Source organism: Thamnophis sirtalis, unplaced genomic scaffold (genome assembly GCF_051295495.1).
Source record: "Thamnophis sirtalis isolate CommonGarterSnake01/CBP01778 unplaced genomic scaffold, rThaSir2_p1.2 scaffold_3, whole genome shotgun sequence".
NCBI lineage: Eukaryota > Metazoa > Chordata > Lepidosauria > Squamata > Natricidae > Thamnophis > Thamnophis sirtalis.
This window is the reverse complement of record NW_028261383.1, coordinates 157,511,827-157,528,318: the sequence shown is the minus strand read 5'-3', so window position 1 is coordinate 157,528,318 and position 16,492 is coordinate 157,511,827. Positions and strand designations below refer to the sequence as shown.

The window sequence follows — 16,492 nt, the reverse complement described above, 5'->3', positions numbered from 1 at the left end:
GATTTCCCAGCAGAAAGATCTGCTGTCCACCTTTATGAGAAACAAAGCCAATACTGTTTGCAGCATGTATTTTAGATAGCTTGTGAACAGCACAAGAAAATTATTTCTGCCTCCCTCTTTGTCTACACTAGAGGTATCAAACTCGGTTTCATTGAGGGCCACATCAGGGTTGTCTTTGACCTCAGGAGGCCGGGGTGGGCATGGTCAGGGTGAGCATGGCCAGCTTGACGTCACTCATGTGGGGGTGCCTGAGGTGGCTCTGCCAGCAAAAATGTGCTCCTGAGCTGCATTTTTGGCTGTGATGGCCTCCTGCAGCCGGAGGGGGGTGGTTCTTCATTGTTTCCAGGACAGCCCCATAGGCCTGATCTAAGCCGAATCCGGCCCCTGGGCCTTGAGTTTGACACCCCTGGTCTATGCTGACCTGTAGGATGGCCATGCATCCCATAATGCAGTACAGTAGCGCCAGTTTTCTGAAAGAGATATCCCTGGCTAAAACTGGCCTGAGAACTAATAAACTAAAATAACTAGGGTTTACTGTGCTATGCTTTGGATTTTGCATTTCGAGCCAAAAGGGGTTGGGTGAACAGACAGCAGAGACTAATCGATCAGGGCTGGGAATTAAGAAAAAAAAAATGTGCCTGGTTCTTTCATGGTTGACTTTGAACCAGCCCCCCCATTGGAGTGTTACAGAGCTGGGTTAACCAGCTGCTGGCCACCGGGAGTGGGGGGGGGGGCAAGCCGCACCCGGCACATCTCAGTCAGGCATCTCCTGGCTGGGCTGGGTCTCCGGTGGGCTGGCTGACGTGACTGCTGCACTGATGCTGTCTGCAGTGGCGTTGATTTTGTTTTTCCTTTTTTCTTTTTTACATCTCGTTTGCTTTTGCAGGTCTTGACTCAGGAAAACTTAGCAACAGTTGTGACAGGCGTAATGGTTCCAGCAGGGGCAGTTACTCAACCTCTTCTTATCCCCATCAGTATTGCAGGTCAAGTGGCAAGTCAGCAGGGGCTGGCTGTGTGGACATTTCCTGCAGCAACGGTGGCTGCCCTCCCAGGACTGACGGCTGCCTCTCCTACTGGGGGAATTTTCAAATCACCTATAGCCAATTTGCAAGGTAACCGCTGCTTCTTGGAAGGCCACATAGCAAGAGTCCAAGGCACTTGGGCCCTAACCAGCCTTAATCTGGGAGGGAGCATGTTGGGTGGCTGATAACTTTTTTGAATTTCAGGAAGGGAGGGTGGGCTAGCTCTTTTGTTCCAGGTCAAAGGCCAAGGTGTTCAGACTTCCCCCATTAACCTGAGTGCAGGAACCAGATCCACTGATGGAAAGGATCTGCTTCCTTCTCCGAAATGAATGGGGACATCTTTCTAAGTTTCATGCATGCATCAATGCTCCCAGCCCCCAGGATGTTCCCTTGCAGACCAGCAGTTTCTTGGCTAAATAATGTCACTTAAATTCCTAGACCGTGTGATAGCAGGAAATACGGTGCCATTTGGTTTCAGGGGCCTGTTATTTATAAAGGAAACTATGGCTCAAGTCAGTAATCTCTGCAAATAACTTTCATTTTCTGAAGACTGTTAGGACAGAAATGTTTAATTAAAAATGTAGAGCTAGGATTAATTCCCCAGGCGCTACTTCTTGCTAGCCGTTAATTCACACAAGGAGCCAGTCATGCAAAGCATCCGGGTAGCTGTGGTTACTCTGAGTTGCAACAGCTGTTCTGGCAATGATGGAGCCCAGCCTACCAAGCTGTTGGCTACTTGTTTAGGTGGCCCCTGATTTCATCTTGCATTAGAGCAGTGTTTGTCAACCTTGGTGACTTTAAGTCCTGTGGACTTCAACTCCCAGAATCCCCCAGCCAGCATAGCTGGGAGTTGAAGTCCACAGGACTTAAAGTCACCAAGGTTGAGAAACACTGCATTAGAGAGAGAATTTCTAGCACCAGTAGAGAGGATTCCACGGAACTCAAAACCTTCCCTGTCTGTTTCAATATAGTTGCTTTTGTGTGTGGTGTATCTTTTAACTCCAGCTGGTGCAACGGTTTTTTTGAATATGAAATACAGGTGGTCCTCGACTTACAACAGTTCATTTAGTGACCATTCAAAGTAACCTTACTGAAAAAAAGTAATTTATGACTGTTTTTCATGCTTACGACCATCACAGCCTCCCCAAAGTCACATGATCAAAATTCAGCTGCTTGGCAACTGACTCACATTTCTGATGGTTGCAGTGTCCAGCAGGTCATCTCTTGCGACCTTCTGACATGCAAAATCAAGGGGGACATTCAGTTTCACTTAACAACCGGGTCACTAGTTTATCAACTACAGGGATTCGCTTTAACAACTATGGCAAGAAAAGTTGTAAAATGGGGGCAAAACTCACTTAGCCAATGTTTCACTGAGCAAGAGAAATTCTGGGCTCAATTGTGGCCGTACGATGAGGACTACCTGTATCCACTCCCCCGTTTTATCTTCAAGGTTTTGCTCTTGGTTCATTAGCTCCCGTATATGCTGAGAAGTCATTCTTCCCATTGCTTTCCCATGGATCAAACGTAGAACTTACCTGAAAAACCTGGAGACTATCCCTCCCCTTCAAAAAGTACATTTTGCGACAACCCAATACTTAATGCATCTCTTTCTGTCTTGCTCTTGCAGCCACAGCAGTGCTGAACACAACAGTACAAGCCCCTTTGCAGCCAGGCCAACCTTTCCAAGCACAGCCAACACCCCAGGCCCGGCCATCCATCCAAACACAGACTGTGTTCCAACCACCAGCTCAGACAACTATTTTGTCACAGCCAACCCCAACAGCCACTCCACCTGTCGCCAAGCCACTGGAAACTCCGACACAGATCACGGTTCAACCGGCAGGATTTGCAGGAATAGTAAGATGCTGGAAAACCCTTTCCCTTGAAGAAGACTTTTGAGCTGCATGGGAACCAGGGTTGGGAGCAGACAAACCATCTAGAAATACATTTCTGGCCCAACTCAAGGCCTTCCACATCACTTTGGTCCTTTCTGATTTTGCCAAAGAAGAAAATCACATGTACTTTTCTGCAATGAATTCAATCCTGAATAAGTTCAACAAATCTAGTAAATGTATAGAATAAACCTCTGCGCCAATAATGAGAAATCTATTTCTTTGATACATAAAAATTGATTTCAATGTCCCTGATACAAAATCTGAACCAGAGGTGGTATTCAGCAGGTTCTGACCAGTTCTGGAGAACTGGTAGCAGAAATTTTGAGTAGTTCATAGAACCAGTAAATACCACCTCTGACTGGCCCATCTATTCTCTGCCTCCCAAGTCCCAGCTGATCGGGAGGAAATGGGGATTTTACAGTATCCTTCCCCTACTACCCACCAAGCCACGTCTACAGAACTGGTAGTAAAAAAAATTGAATCCCACACCGATCTGAACCACAATCTATTCAGTCTTCATTTCAAATGGTGGTATGAAACACCATGGTGTTTCCCTGAAAATTAGACCCAATCGAAAAATAAGCCCTAGCATGATTTTTCAGGATCCTCATAATATAAGGCCTAGTATAAAAATAAGCCCCAGTTAAGATTGTCAGCCAGACGGATGCATTTAGTATCATATGTCCCTGAAAATAAGCCCTAGCTGGAAAATAAGCCCTTAATTTTGGAGCAAAAATTAATATAAGACCCGGTCTTATTTTCAGGGAAACACGGGTATGGTATACCATAGTGGTTATAGTGCTAGACTAGGTTATAGTCCAAGTTCCAAGCCCAAGGCTCTAGTCCTCCCTTCAGTTTAGAAGTCAGCTTGGGTGACCTTCTCCGCTCTAATCAGCGTCAGGCTCTACAACACGGTGGCTGAAAAACAAAAACTCTCATCACATCATGCATTAATAACTTTGCTGTGTCGACTACAGTGTGCAGTGCAAAACAAGCAGATATTGCAGCAAAGTGAGAGAAATGCTAACAATAAGAAAAACAAGAATCCAGCCACTCTTCTCATTGAAGGAAGCATTGACCTTTTCAGTAACAAATCACTTGTTAGCCATATTTGAAGATTGGTGTCAAAATGACAATCATTATCCATGTATTAACTTGGAATGAGATTAGTCCAATTGCATATTTTCAAAGGTAATTTTATTATTCAGATCGTGGCACAGGGCAAACTGACCTCCTCGGGAGTGATCAGGCTCCTTGATACAATAAGCGCTTCATATCCTTAGAGAGTGACAAATATATATATTGTTTTTTATTTATTGTTTTCTTTTGATATCTTTTACAGATCAGTGCAGCTTCTCTTGGAGCCCCAACCCAGCTGCTTAGCTCGCTAGCTGCCACGCCTGTCATTGCAAACACCATTCCTAGTGTGCAAGGAATAACTGGACAAATCCTGACTAATGCTCAAGGGCAAGTAAGTGCTGCACCATTCTGGAAACAGAATTAATGTATTAGTAGGCCGTGCTTAAATAATGTTTTTTTTTAGTTGCTAAACAAAACATCTGTGCAACTTATTCATTAATGTTATACACCTGCCTTTACTCCAAAGCTTAAAGCGCATTAGAAAGCATTTTCTTCTCCTGTTTTGATATAGATTGGGCAGAGAGATACTTATTAAGCCAGAGTCATCCAGTGAATTTTGAGTCATGGATGGACTCAGATGGGACTCTACCTGGTCCCAATCCTATACCCTAAACATTATACTATCTTGGCTCTGATACAGAAATCTTAATGGGAAAACTAAATCTGTATGGTTTTGATAGGAAAATGTGAGAAAATTAACACATTGCAACCTTGGTGCTTTCCCTTTGTCCTCCAGGTTATTGGAACTCTTCCATGGGTAGTGAACCCAGCCGGAATTGCAACGGCAACCCCTGCCCCTGCTACGTTGCCGGCACAAAATCTACAAGTACAGGCGGTGACACCCCAGCTGCTTTTAAATGCCCAAGGTCAGGTCATCGCCACCTTGGCTAGCACCATCCAGACAGCAACCACTGTCAGAAAACCAACCCCCCCAGAATCTCCTGCCAAGAGTGAGGTGAGTGCAACTAGCAAAGCTGCTGAGAAAAATCACCAGAGGATCTTAACAGCAAAATTACCAAGATACCCAAAGAGGCACCTATAGAGAGAAAGAGAGAGGAATGTGGATTAAATAGAAATGGGGAGCCCACTGCTTTTAATAGATTGTTAAACTAGGAGAAGTCATGAAAGAGCTCCAAATTATTTAACAGAATAACAAGTTGTAAGGGACCTTGGAGGTCTTCTAGTCCAACCCCCTGCTCAAGCAGGAAACCCTATACCATTTCAAACAAATGGTTGTCCTAACTTCTTAAAAATCTCCTATGTTGGAGCATCAACAAGTTCTGGGAGCAAGCCGTTCCACAGGTTAATTGTTCTAACTGTCAGGAAAGCTTTCCTTAGTCCTAGGTTGCTTCTGTCCTTGATTAGTTTCCATTCATTGCTTCTTGTCCTGCCTTCAGGTGCTTTGGAGAATAGCTTGACCGCTCTTCTTTGTGGCAGCCCCTTAGATCACTGGTGTCAAACTCGCAGTGTCACGTTGCTGTCATGTGACATTTGGTGACATTTTTTCCCCTTCATGGAGCTTGGGTGTGGCCTGCATGTGACGCATCCGGCCTGCAGGTTGCCAGTTTGACATCCCTGCCTTCGATATTGGAACCCTACTATCATGTCACTCTTAGTCCTTCTTTTCATTAAACTAGACATGCCCAATTCCTCCAATCATTCTTCATATGCTTTAGATTAATATTCGATATTGGAACCCTACTATCATGTCACTCTTAGTCCTTCTTTTCATTAAACTAGACATGCCCAATTCCTCCAATCATTCTTCATATGCTTTAGATTAATATACCAGTTTATCAATCACATTTGAACAGCCACCTATCTCACAAAAAGCCACTCTGGATGGCATATCTCAGTAAAAAATAACAATTATATAAATACAATCCTTATAAAAATATAAAACAACCATTATGAAAAATTAAAATATATTAAAAAGTAAGGCACAGTACCAGGCACTTTATTATTTTTACTGCTGAGGAAGAGGAGGCAGGTCAGTGGGATTTTGCATCTCACCTGTCAAATTAGTTAATCAAGCCTGAGGTGTCACAAAATTGGCTGGAAGCAGGAATATCATTTCCTGCTTTGCCTCAGGCTGCAAAACTTCTTCGCTTGGCCCTAATCCTTGATGACTAGGTAACTGAATGTGTAAAATACTCCTCTTGTCAAGTGTTGCTTGAGGCCTGAAATATGTTATATCTGTGTCAGGGTGATCAGCGGCATTTATATGCTAGATATAGCAACACTGATACTCTGGTTAGCAACTAAGGACCATGTGCAGAGAATCCTGGTTGAAATAGTATCATCCTGGATTGAGATGAAAACAGAAAACAGTGTTTTGAGAGACAGCAGACCTAAAATGTCCTCCTCCAATCCATTTTCATGTCTAGCACCAAGCTCTGGAAAAGTTGATCCCGTTCCTTTTGTAGTTGAATTTAGTGATGCCTAGCTGATACTTATGGACTATTACTTTTTTAAGGCTGAGAGGCGTGTCCTGCAGCTGAGCTAGAATCCAATTGGCTGATCTGATGGCTGGTATTTCAATTGGGAAGTGAGAAGGCTGGGCACTGACGCTTGAATTAAGAGCTATTGTAGCCTGCACTTGAGAGTCAGGATATGTTAACTTTATTCAAACAGTATAAATCACATAAAATAAACAAAAGTGAATGTATTTCCTACCTGGCACAATTATCATTGGCTAATGCACCTTCTTTGACCCTGATTGCAACTGGCATAATGGCTTATTAGGCCATTCTTCATTCGTAATTCATTTCATTTATTTATTCATTCATTCACCCAATTTATCTCAATTCATCTCACACAGTTATCTCTCGCCGGCTTGCAACAATTTGAAAAACTCACAATAAAACTACAAACGATGCAAAATAAATACAGGTAGTTCTTGATTTAAGACCACCAACATTTCTGTTGCTAAGTGAGACAGTTGTTCAGTGAATTTTGCTCCATTTTACAAGCTTTTAGCCACAGTTGTTAAGTGAATCACTGCAGTTGTTAAGTTAGCAAGGTTGTTAAGTGAATCTGGCTTCCCCATTGACTTTGTCAGAAGTCACAAAAGGTGATCACATGACCCTGGGACAATGCAACCGTCATAAATATGTGCCAGTTGCCAAGTTCATGTCACCAAGGGGATGCTGCAACGATTGTATGAGAAGCAGTCATAAGTCCCTTTTTTCACTGCCGTTTTAATGTTGAATAATGGTCAGTAAATGAACTGTTGTAAGTCAAGAGCTACCTGTAGAAAATTGGCAGCCAAGCTAAATCCACAAAAGCAGTATTAAACTGTATTGGTCTAAATATTGCTTTCTTCTGCTCCGTTGCCAGGTCCAGCCAATTCAGCCTGCCCCAGCTCTCTCACAGCCAACTGTGGTCATTGCAAGTCCTCCCCCAGTATCCAAACTAGCTTCCACTCCTGTCCCCATCACCTGCTCAGAGACACCAACTGTCAGCCAGCTGGTTTCAAGTAAGCATGTTGGTATCCCTGTGATTCTTGTAGAAGGCAGAGAAAGAAGCTGCCAGTATGTGGAGACTGGTTCAGGATCACGTGCATGGAACATTTATGGTAGAAAACCATGAAAGAGGGGGGAGGGTTGCCTGATTTCTGCATTACAGTTGCTGAGAAAAAGGCTGGTGGGGGATGCCTGCAAGTGTCAATCCTAATCAAAAAAACATGTATAGTATTATTTTACAATATTACAAGAGACTGAGCTCCCGTTACGTGTCCCAACTTTTGTCAGTTTGAAAGCATGTAAAAAATGCAAGTAGAAAAATAGGAACCACCTTTGGTGGGAAGATAACTGTTCTGTGCCCCTTTGGCGTTTAGTCATGCCGGCCACATGACCATGGAGACGTCTTTGCACAGCGCTGGCTCTTCGGCTTTGAAACGGAAATGAGCACTGCCCCCTAGAGTGGAACCTTTACCTTTTACTTTTTTTAACATGTCACTCTACTTCTAATAACAAACAGCAGCATACACAGAAGAACAGAGGATTAGAACAACATAACATTAATAAACAATATGGGTTGTAATGACACTGACCAACAGAATGAATACCAAAATCTAACATCTTGCAAATTATCTCCCTGAGAGACAGGTTTTAATGCTTTACTCATTATTTATGAAGGCAATCTGCTCCGGAAGATATCTGGGCACCCCTCAGCAGCTTTATATAGATATTAAATAAAAAAGGGGGAAAAGCCGAGCCCTGTGGTACCCTGTCATGGAGTAATTGCAGGCTGAACCTCTTCAACTGACTGGAACCAACTGCTCAGTCAGGAAGGAGAATCACCAACCCCTAATCCAAGGAGACCAGAGTGTGAGGTCTAAAGAGATTGATGGAAATTGTCCCCCATTTTCAGATCACAACTCAACTGCTGTGAAATTAAAACTACTTCCTGCCCAGTGGCATGAAAGATGCATGTGGCTGCAGGAGAAAAGGATTTATAGGGCAATTTAGTCAGAAACTGCAAAATGGAACAAGGGTATCTTTTTGATTCTTTCTCCTACCAGAGCCTCAACCTTCAAATAGTGGAAATGATGAAGATGGCATAAACCTGGAGGAGATCAGAGAGTTTGCCAAGAACTTTAAGATTCGACGTCTCTCTCTGGGTCTCACCCAAACCCAGGTGGGGCAGGCATTAACTGCCACTGAAGGACCTGCCTACAGCCAGTCTGCTATATGCAGGTAAGCAAATCTGTTTCCCTGTACAGATGACTCTGGGTGGAATGCAGCCCCCAACAGAAAAACAGGTTGCCCAGTCTTCTTTTAAAACAACACTCGGCCTTCCTCCTTCCCTGTTCTTTCTCAAGCTCAATATCACCAAAACAATAAGATGGGGCTATCATATTTAGGATGCAAAATCCAGAGGACCACTACATGGCAGCAAAAGAGAGAATTGTTTGTATCTCTTAATGATCATCTAGAGGATATCTAAATAATTTCAGCCCAAATGGAGTACTATAGCCCTAAATAGGTGTTAGGCCCAAGCCCAGAGATGAGACAGAACCTTGCCAAACTAAAGGCATAACTTCTACTAGATATTTAGGGCTATAGATATATAGAGCCGAGGTGGTGCAGTACTGCAGGCCACTTCAGCTGACTGTTATATGCAGTTTAGCTGTTCTAATCTCACTGGCTCAAGGTTGATTCAGCCTTCCATCCTTCTGAGGTGGGTGAAATGAGGACCCAGACTGTGGGGGTGATATGCTGACTCTATAAACTGCTTAGAGAGGGCTGAAAGCCCTATGAAGCGGTATATAACTGCTATTGCTATTGCTATATTTATTGACAGATTCTAGGGTGGCTACATTGAACCTGTTCATCCTTCCCACAGGAGTGGGCTTCAAAATTTTTAGCAAGAGGTTCTCTGCTTGGTTTGCTGGGTGGGCATGGGCATGGCCTAGTCAGCCTCCTGCACCATGCCAAGGGGGTTGCCCTCTCCGGGCTCCAGAGACTTTCCTTCAGCCTCCAGGCGAGCAAAAAAGGCCTCCCCAGGCTCTGGAGGCCCTCTGGGCCCGTTTCCAGTCTTCCCAAATTTCCGGTAGGTCCGTTTTTCGCCCTCTGCGAGCCTCTGCACACGCCTTGCAGTTACCTGCATCCAAAATGGGTCACGTGGGTACTCCTGGGAGGGGTTGGCGGGGCCAGTCAGGAGTAGAATTTTGGGGTTCTCTGAACTGCACGGAATCTTAGCTAGAGGATCTTCCGAAACCATGCAAATCCCCAGCAGCCCACCTCTGCCACATCCACCTCAGAACTGTGTGGTCTCTTACTCTGGGCCTCTTTCTGGGAAAGGTCTGTGTTGCCAAATCTCTCCTCCTCTGCTCCTCGAGGCACACATTCCACCCCTGTAGGGTTCCATATAAGTTTCTAATCCTGAATTAAGTAGATTGTTGTTATGATGGCAGCTACTTCTAAGGGATCATTTTGAGCTCTGCCCTGCCTTAAATGACTAATGAATCAAACCTGAACATTGAGATATTTATTTCCTCAGGGCTGGGTAGCAAACAGTAGTGACAAGAAGCCCGCCTTGCCTTCCTCAATGGGTTCCTGCTGATTTTGCAGATTCGAAAAGTTGGATATCACCCCCAAGAGTGCCCAGAAGCTAAAGCCCGTGCTGGAGAAGTGGCTGAGTGAAGCTGAGCTTCGGAATCAGGAAGGCCAGCAGAACCTGATGGAGTTTGTGGGTGGGGAGCCTTCCAAGAAGCGGAAACGTCGCACTTCATTCACCCCACAGGCCATTGAGGCCCTCAATGCCTATTTTGAGAAAAACACCCTCCCCACTGGCCACGAAATCACCGAGATCGCCAAGGAGCTCAATTATGACCGGGAGGTGGTCCGGGTTTGGTTCTGCAACCGGCGACAGACACTCAAAAACACCAGCAAACTCAACGTCTTTCAGATCCCTTGAGGGCTGGAGCTCAACGTGAGAATCTCCCTTTCCCTACCTGGCTGCCGTGAGCACTTTGTGGCTAAGTCTCCCCTGCCCCTGCCACCTGTTTATAGTGATGACTGAAGTGAAAAGTGGGGAGATCTCCTCGTGTTTTATTGTATCCCAGCCTACTCATCAGCTGCTTCCTTCCTCCCTGACGTTGCACCGAGCTGTGAAGCCTTAGGAGCCCATTGGCGTTTTAACTTCTTCTGTGTCAGACAAATCCTGATCTGTTAAAAGGAAAAAGGTTCTCCTCGCCTAGTTGGTGTGCTTTTTTTTTTCTTTTTCTTTTCAAAGGTGGCATTAGGATTGCCACCAGCATAGCATCCACCAGGAATGATTGGGGGGACGGGGACCCTGTTTTATTTGAGCCACTTTTTCATAGCGATTTTCTATCCAGCAACAAAATCTTCTAATCATATCTGAGCAGAACTGTGGCATAATTTATATCTCCCTTTCCATATGGATATTACTGTGAAGACAGAGCACCATTAAACTGAATGGGTTTTTTTCAGCTACCAAGATCTTGATGTTTAGTATCCTGGTTCCCTGTTGATTCTTTTATTTTAAGACTGATTTGCCAGTTAAAGATTCCCTTCCAGAAGAATGCTGAGGAGGAGGAGGCAGGTGCAATTGTTTATATCTTGGGATAGTGTATGTCTTGCAGGGGTGAAATGCTTCTGGTTCTGACCAGTTCGCCCAAACCGGTAGTAAAAAAATGCTACCAGTTCAGGCAAACTAGTATTTCCGACCATCAGCTGTGATTCGCAATTTATATTAGTTAGAAACATCAGGTTTCCTGCTTTCTAGCTAACCTAAATCGCGTGGCACAGTGGATTCCCCCCCTCCGCTGTTCTACTTACCTTTGTAAGCATGCACAGTAGCAGGCTCCACCCACCTACGCGGACTTCATCACGTCCCGTTTATGACGCTATGCGCAGGCACGGAAGGTTCTGTGTGTGCTCACATTTACAAACCGGTAGCGAAGATAAGTTGATTTCATCCCTGCTGTCTTGGCAAACTCATGCCAGCACTACAAGTAATAAGTAGTCCTGGGCCTAGCTTATTACAGGGGGAGGATCTAGCCAAGTAGTAACAAGAGAGGAACACAGAAAACTACCTAACCCTGGTCCATCTGTTGTATTAATGTCAGCTTTGCCTGGCTTCAACTCTACCTAGAGCAATATTGGCGAACTTTTTTGGCACTGAGTGCCGAAATGGGAGTGCATGGGGGAGCACCTGAAACCGGACGAGCAGCTCTCCAGCACACATACATGGGAGCACCAGAAACCAGAAGGACAGTTTCCCGGTGCGCATGTGCCAAAATGGGAGTACATGTGCGTGGGGGGGGGGAGTGCCAGAAACCAGAAGAGCAATTCCTGGCATGTGTGTGTTGGGAAGCTGAGTGCAGTTTATGGCGTGTGCATGCATACTGGTCATCTGGTCTTCCAGTTTCTGGCGTGCATGCGCATGCGAAGACCAGTTGGCCGGCACCCATCGGAACCTGGAAGCTCAGCTTCCTGATGCTCCTGCATGCACGAAGACCGTTGCACATGAAGACCAGCTAGGCAGTGCATACATGCGTGCCGGAACCTGGGAGAGCAACGGCTGATGTGCCCAGAGAGATGGCTTTGCCTGCCACTTCCAACACATGTGCCATAGGTTCACCATTACCGATCTAGAGTTTTTAAGCAGTTTGTCCAACGCTACCTGGCAAAATAGGTAGTCCTCGTTTAGTGACTGTTTGCAGTTAACAACAGTGATGAAAAGCCAGCTTTATGACCAATCCTCACACTTACCACCATTACAACAGTCATGATTTCACTAAGCAAGTGCTTTGCTTAACAATAGAGTTGGTGGTTCCTGTCATGACTAAATGAGGACTATCCATACCAGGGATTCAGCTGGAAACCCTCCTGCATACAGGTAGTTCTCAACTTAGGATCACAATTCGGGGGAAAGGGCGGCATATAAATGTAATAATAATAAATCCAATTGAGCCCAAGTTTCTGTTGCTAAGCGAGACAGTTGTTAAGCGTGTTTTACCCCATTTTATGGACTTTCTTGCCACAGTTGTTAAGTGGATCACTGCAGTTATTACGTTAGTACACAGTTGTTCGGTGAATCTGGTTTTCCCACTGATTTGTCTTGTCAGAAGGATGCAAAAGGGGATCACATGACCTTGGGACACAGCAGCAATCATAACTATTAACCAGTTGCCAAGCACCTCAGTTTTGATCATATGATCATGGGGATGCTGGACAGGTCATAACTGAAAAACGATCATAAGTCACTTTTTTCAGTGCCACTGTAACTGAACGGTCACTAAACAAACTGTTGTAAGTCAAGGATTACCTGTATAAAGCTAGTATTCTATCACTGAGCCCATTCTTTGCAGTGAAGAAACCCTTTGATGATGGTTTTCCAAAATCCAGCAAGGTTGTTGGCTGTTGAACCCCTTGAGCAGGTGGTCCTGATTTGGAACAAATCAGAGCTTAGAGGACTAGGACAGGTGGGGGTCATGGCAGGTACCTGGTCTTCTTCCAGCAGTACTTAGAAGTTCTAGCTTAATGGAACGGCTCCATTAAAAAAAGGTAAAAATGTTATCTTCTATACAATAAAGAGGGTGGGAGGAATATGGCTGTGTCCTTGAAATGTGGTTATGTCAGCCTCACTTGGTAGATCAGATAGCGGAAATCAACTCTATAGGAAAACCAGAATTAACTTTATTGAGATTGGCTACTATAAAAAGAAACTTGCAAGTCCGATTGTGTTCTACCTTCCTCCCTATCGTACTACTTATACTCTCCAATACATCAGAGGCTACTTCCTAATATTTCTCAGATCTTAAAAGATATTTCAGCTCCCTCTGCTTAGGCAAGAGTTTCTTTCAAGGTCATCTTCCCCATTATCTTTACAGGTATCGACAAAAATTAAAACAGCGTTTAAAACCTGAGTTAATCTTGCCTTTTTGAATCCCTCAGTCTGGTTCCTCTTCCTGCCTCCCCAACATTTTTGAGACAATTCAACACATTTCACCTTTAACTTTTAAAAATGCGTGAACAGAATTGCGCACTGTAGCACAGAGCTCATTTCTTAGGGAGAAACAATCATTTTCTCTTTTTTAGTAGTGATCTTGCATCAAGAAAGAAAACTGCTGATGGATAAATTCATGATACATAGTGCCCTTCCAATACATGCACAACTGATGTGGCATTACAAATAATGCAAAAATTGTATTATTACTTATTGTGCATGTAAAAAGTAAGTGTCTGAGGAGGTCTGTTAAAGGAAAAACAAAAATGATTCTTTTATTCAACATTGCATTAAATAAAGTCATGTTTTTTCCTACCTGAACCAAAGTTATTTTTTTTCCTGAAAGGGGTATGTATTCTCCACTCTTCCAATTTTTTGTGTGTGCAAAAAACACCTGTTTTTTGTTTTTGTTTTTAATTTAAATCACTCAATTTGGGAATATTAAGGTGAGGGAAGGGATGTAAAAAGTTGCATTCAGTAAGCTGTGGTTTTGATTGCCTTAAAAGTAATATTTAAGGTTTATATTAAAAAGTATTGTCAAAATCAAATTTTGAAAGCAAGATTTTAAATTTTTCTCAAATTCGTTTACCTCCTGCAGATTTTTGAAATTTTTACTTCTAGCACATCTTGACCAAGTTTTAGTTTTCTTTGGTATGTGTAAATTGTATGGCAGCTTTTTAGTGTGGAAGGACATTCTTGGAAAAAATATAGAACTGGATCTGCTCCAATGAATTTGATCAACATGCAGTCTTTCAATTACTAGCAAAGTGTATGTTGACAAATTAGCATTTTTATTTTACCTTTGCAATCATTTTTCTACATTTGCATATACAAAGATTTCCCTTCCTTAAAATTGCATGTAAAAATGTATGGGTTATCAATAACGAAATTCTGGGAATATGATGTGATAGTAAAGAGTAAAATGGAAGAAGAAAAAAGCAAAGAAGATTTGAACTTTAAAGGATACCGTATTTTTAGGACTATAAGACACACCGGAGTATAAGACACCATGATTTTGAAGAGTGGGAGAAGGGTACGTCTTATACTCCAAAAAATATGGTAGTTGAGAGGAGGCACATTGTTTGCATCTCAAACTTTTAAACATTTTGAATGTCATAAACAAAGCATAATATAATACAAATGTAATATTCCCCTCCCCTTCACGTGGTACAGCCCACCCATTATCCTTCTGTAATAGTTCCTAGCGCACAGATTATTGTATTGATGTAAAAGTTAGTAGAAGTTGTACATACTACAAGGTATGCATCTTTTACAAGGCATAAATACTAGTCTAGACTAACACGTACCTCGTTTTATGATTGGAAATTGGAAGAAAACAAAATCTGTTCTTTCAGAGAAATGTGTCAAGCCCTCTATCCCAAAAAAGCTAGGTCCTCATAAATTCTTTTTTAGTCAGATACTTTGCAAGGAAAAAAAAAGTAGAATCTTGGAAACAGAATGTATACATAAATAAATTTTGTGTCCATAGATACATTATGGCAGGTCCTCCTTGATGCTGTTTACCCTAACTTTCTCTTGGTTTCAGGAGGCACTTGCTGTCCTTTCTTGGTCTAGTATTTGGCAAACATCCATTCTTGTTCTCCCGCTCAGAGAATTGCATTGCCTGATAGTAGAAGGTAATTGTTCCTTCCCTCAGTTCCTTTTGCCAAGACTTGCATAATGTAAGACGACCCTGAATGCACACTGTGACAATGGTTGACTTCACAACTGCCTTAGCCCAACTTCCTTTCAGTCTTTTTTGATATTGCCAACGTTTGTGCTGTGAAGCCCTCAGTGCTGTGCAGTGGTGGGTTTCAAAAATTTTGGGTACCTACTCTGTTGGTGTGGCCTGCTTTGTGGGAGTGGCTTGCCAGCCATGTGACTGGGTGGGAGTGGCTTGCTGGCCATGTGACCGGGTGGGAGTGGCCAAGATGTCAGCATTCCCAGTCAGGATAGAGGTATAAATTATACAGAAAAGAAAGAGGCATCCATACACCTGAATTTAACTTCAAAGCAGTGGCAACAACTTAAATTCAGTGACGTGCAGTGAGGTTTATGGCTGGTGAGGCAGTCCTCTCCCCTGACACCTCACTGACTGAAGCACTTTCTTTCGCACGCCTGAGCTCGCAGCAGCCCACCTGAGCTCTGCCACGAGCACAGGCGGGTGAAAGTGCTTTAGTCAGTGGGGTGTTGCGGGAGAGGAGAGAATGCCTGAGCATTGCATTTGTTAAAGAAAAAAGAAAAAAAGGAAATTTGAAGGAAAAGAGGGAGTGTGGGATGGAGGGGCATCAGAAACGGAGAAAGAGAGGAGGAAGAGTGAGCACGACACTGCAGCTTTAAACTGAATGACAGAGTTGAAGCCTCTAAAAAATGCGCCCTCTACTATGAGGCAGGAGAACTGCGTGCCTCAACTACCTCGGGATTTTTTAGGCTTTTAACCCTCGCTTAACTCTGCTCGAGCGCCTAAAAAGTCAAGCTAGATGAGGCATGCAGTTCTCCTGCCTCATAGTAGAGGGCGCTTTTTTTAGAGGCTTTTTTAAACAGGCAGTCATTCACGGTGTGGCAGCAGCTAGCTAGCCTAACCTCAGCACTCACCTTTTCCCGTTTACATTTTTTTTCCTTTCCATGATTGACAGTGGTGAGGGTGTGCCTCCCCTGACTGCATGTCACTGCTTAAATTCATTAAATAATAATGCTTGTTAGGGCTATGCACTGTTTTTGAATATACAGGAATGTAAAACCCACAGCATCTACTTGGTACTTTTTAAAGCAGCGGCACCTTTTTCCCAGATTCATGAAATATCTACTTTAAAGAGTTGTGGATGGGTACTATATTTACAGTCTTGTATTCTCTTCAGTACTTTGTTTGGAACAGAGTCCCAAGTACCATGCAGTGCTAGCATTTGTACTAAAGCTAGGCAAGTTATTTTACAGGGCTTTGAGCACTCCTCC

The 16,492-nt window shown here is 43.5% G+C and overlaps 1 protein-coding gene across 5 annotated transcripts in view; it reads left to right on the top strand.

Moving 5' to 3' along the window:
- POU6F1 (POU class 6 homeobox 1) overlaps positions 1–16,492 on the top strand; it is a 40,398-nt gene that overhangs the window by 19,639 nt on the left and 4,267 nt on the right. Inside the window, exons 5-11 of one of the 5 annotated variants that reach the window (XR_015696062.1) lie at positions 887–1,112; positions 2,653–2,882; positions 4,263–4,391; positions 4,797–5,015; positions 7,400–7,538; positions 8,586–8,760; positions 10,138–10,769. Coding sequence is in view for 4 of the 5 variants with exons in the window: in XM_087710549.1 (XP_087566675.1) it covers positions 887–1,112; positions 2,653–2,882; positions 4,263–4,391; positions 4,797–5,015; positions 7,400–7,538; positions 8,586–8,760; positions 10,138–10,483 (1,464 nt within the window). In the remaining variant the exon portion in view is untranslated. Of the gene's footprint in view, positions 1–886; positions 1,113–2,652; positions 2,883–4,262; positions 4,392–4,796; positions 5,016–7,399; positions 7,539–8,585; positions 8,761–10,066; positions 13,856–16,492 lie in introns of those variants that run through there. The other 4 variants (XM_087710550.1, XM_087710549.1, XM_087710552.1 and 1 more) reach the window with 4 other exon arrangements.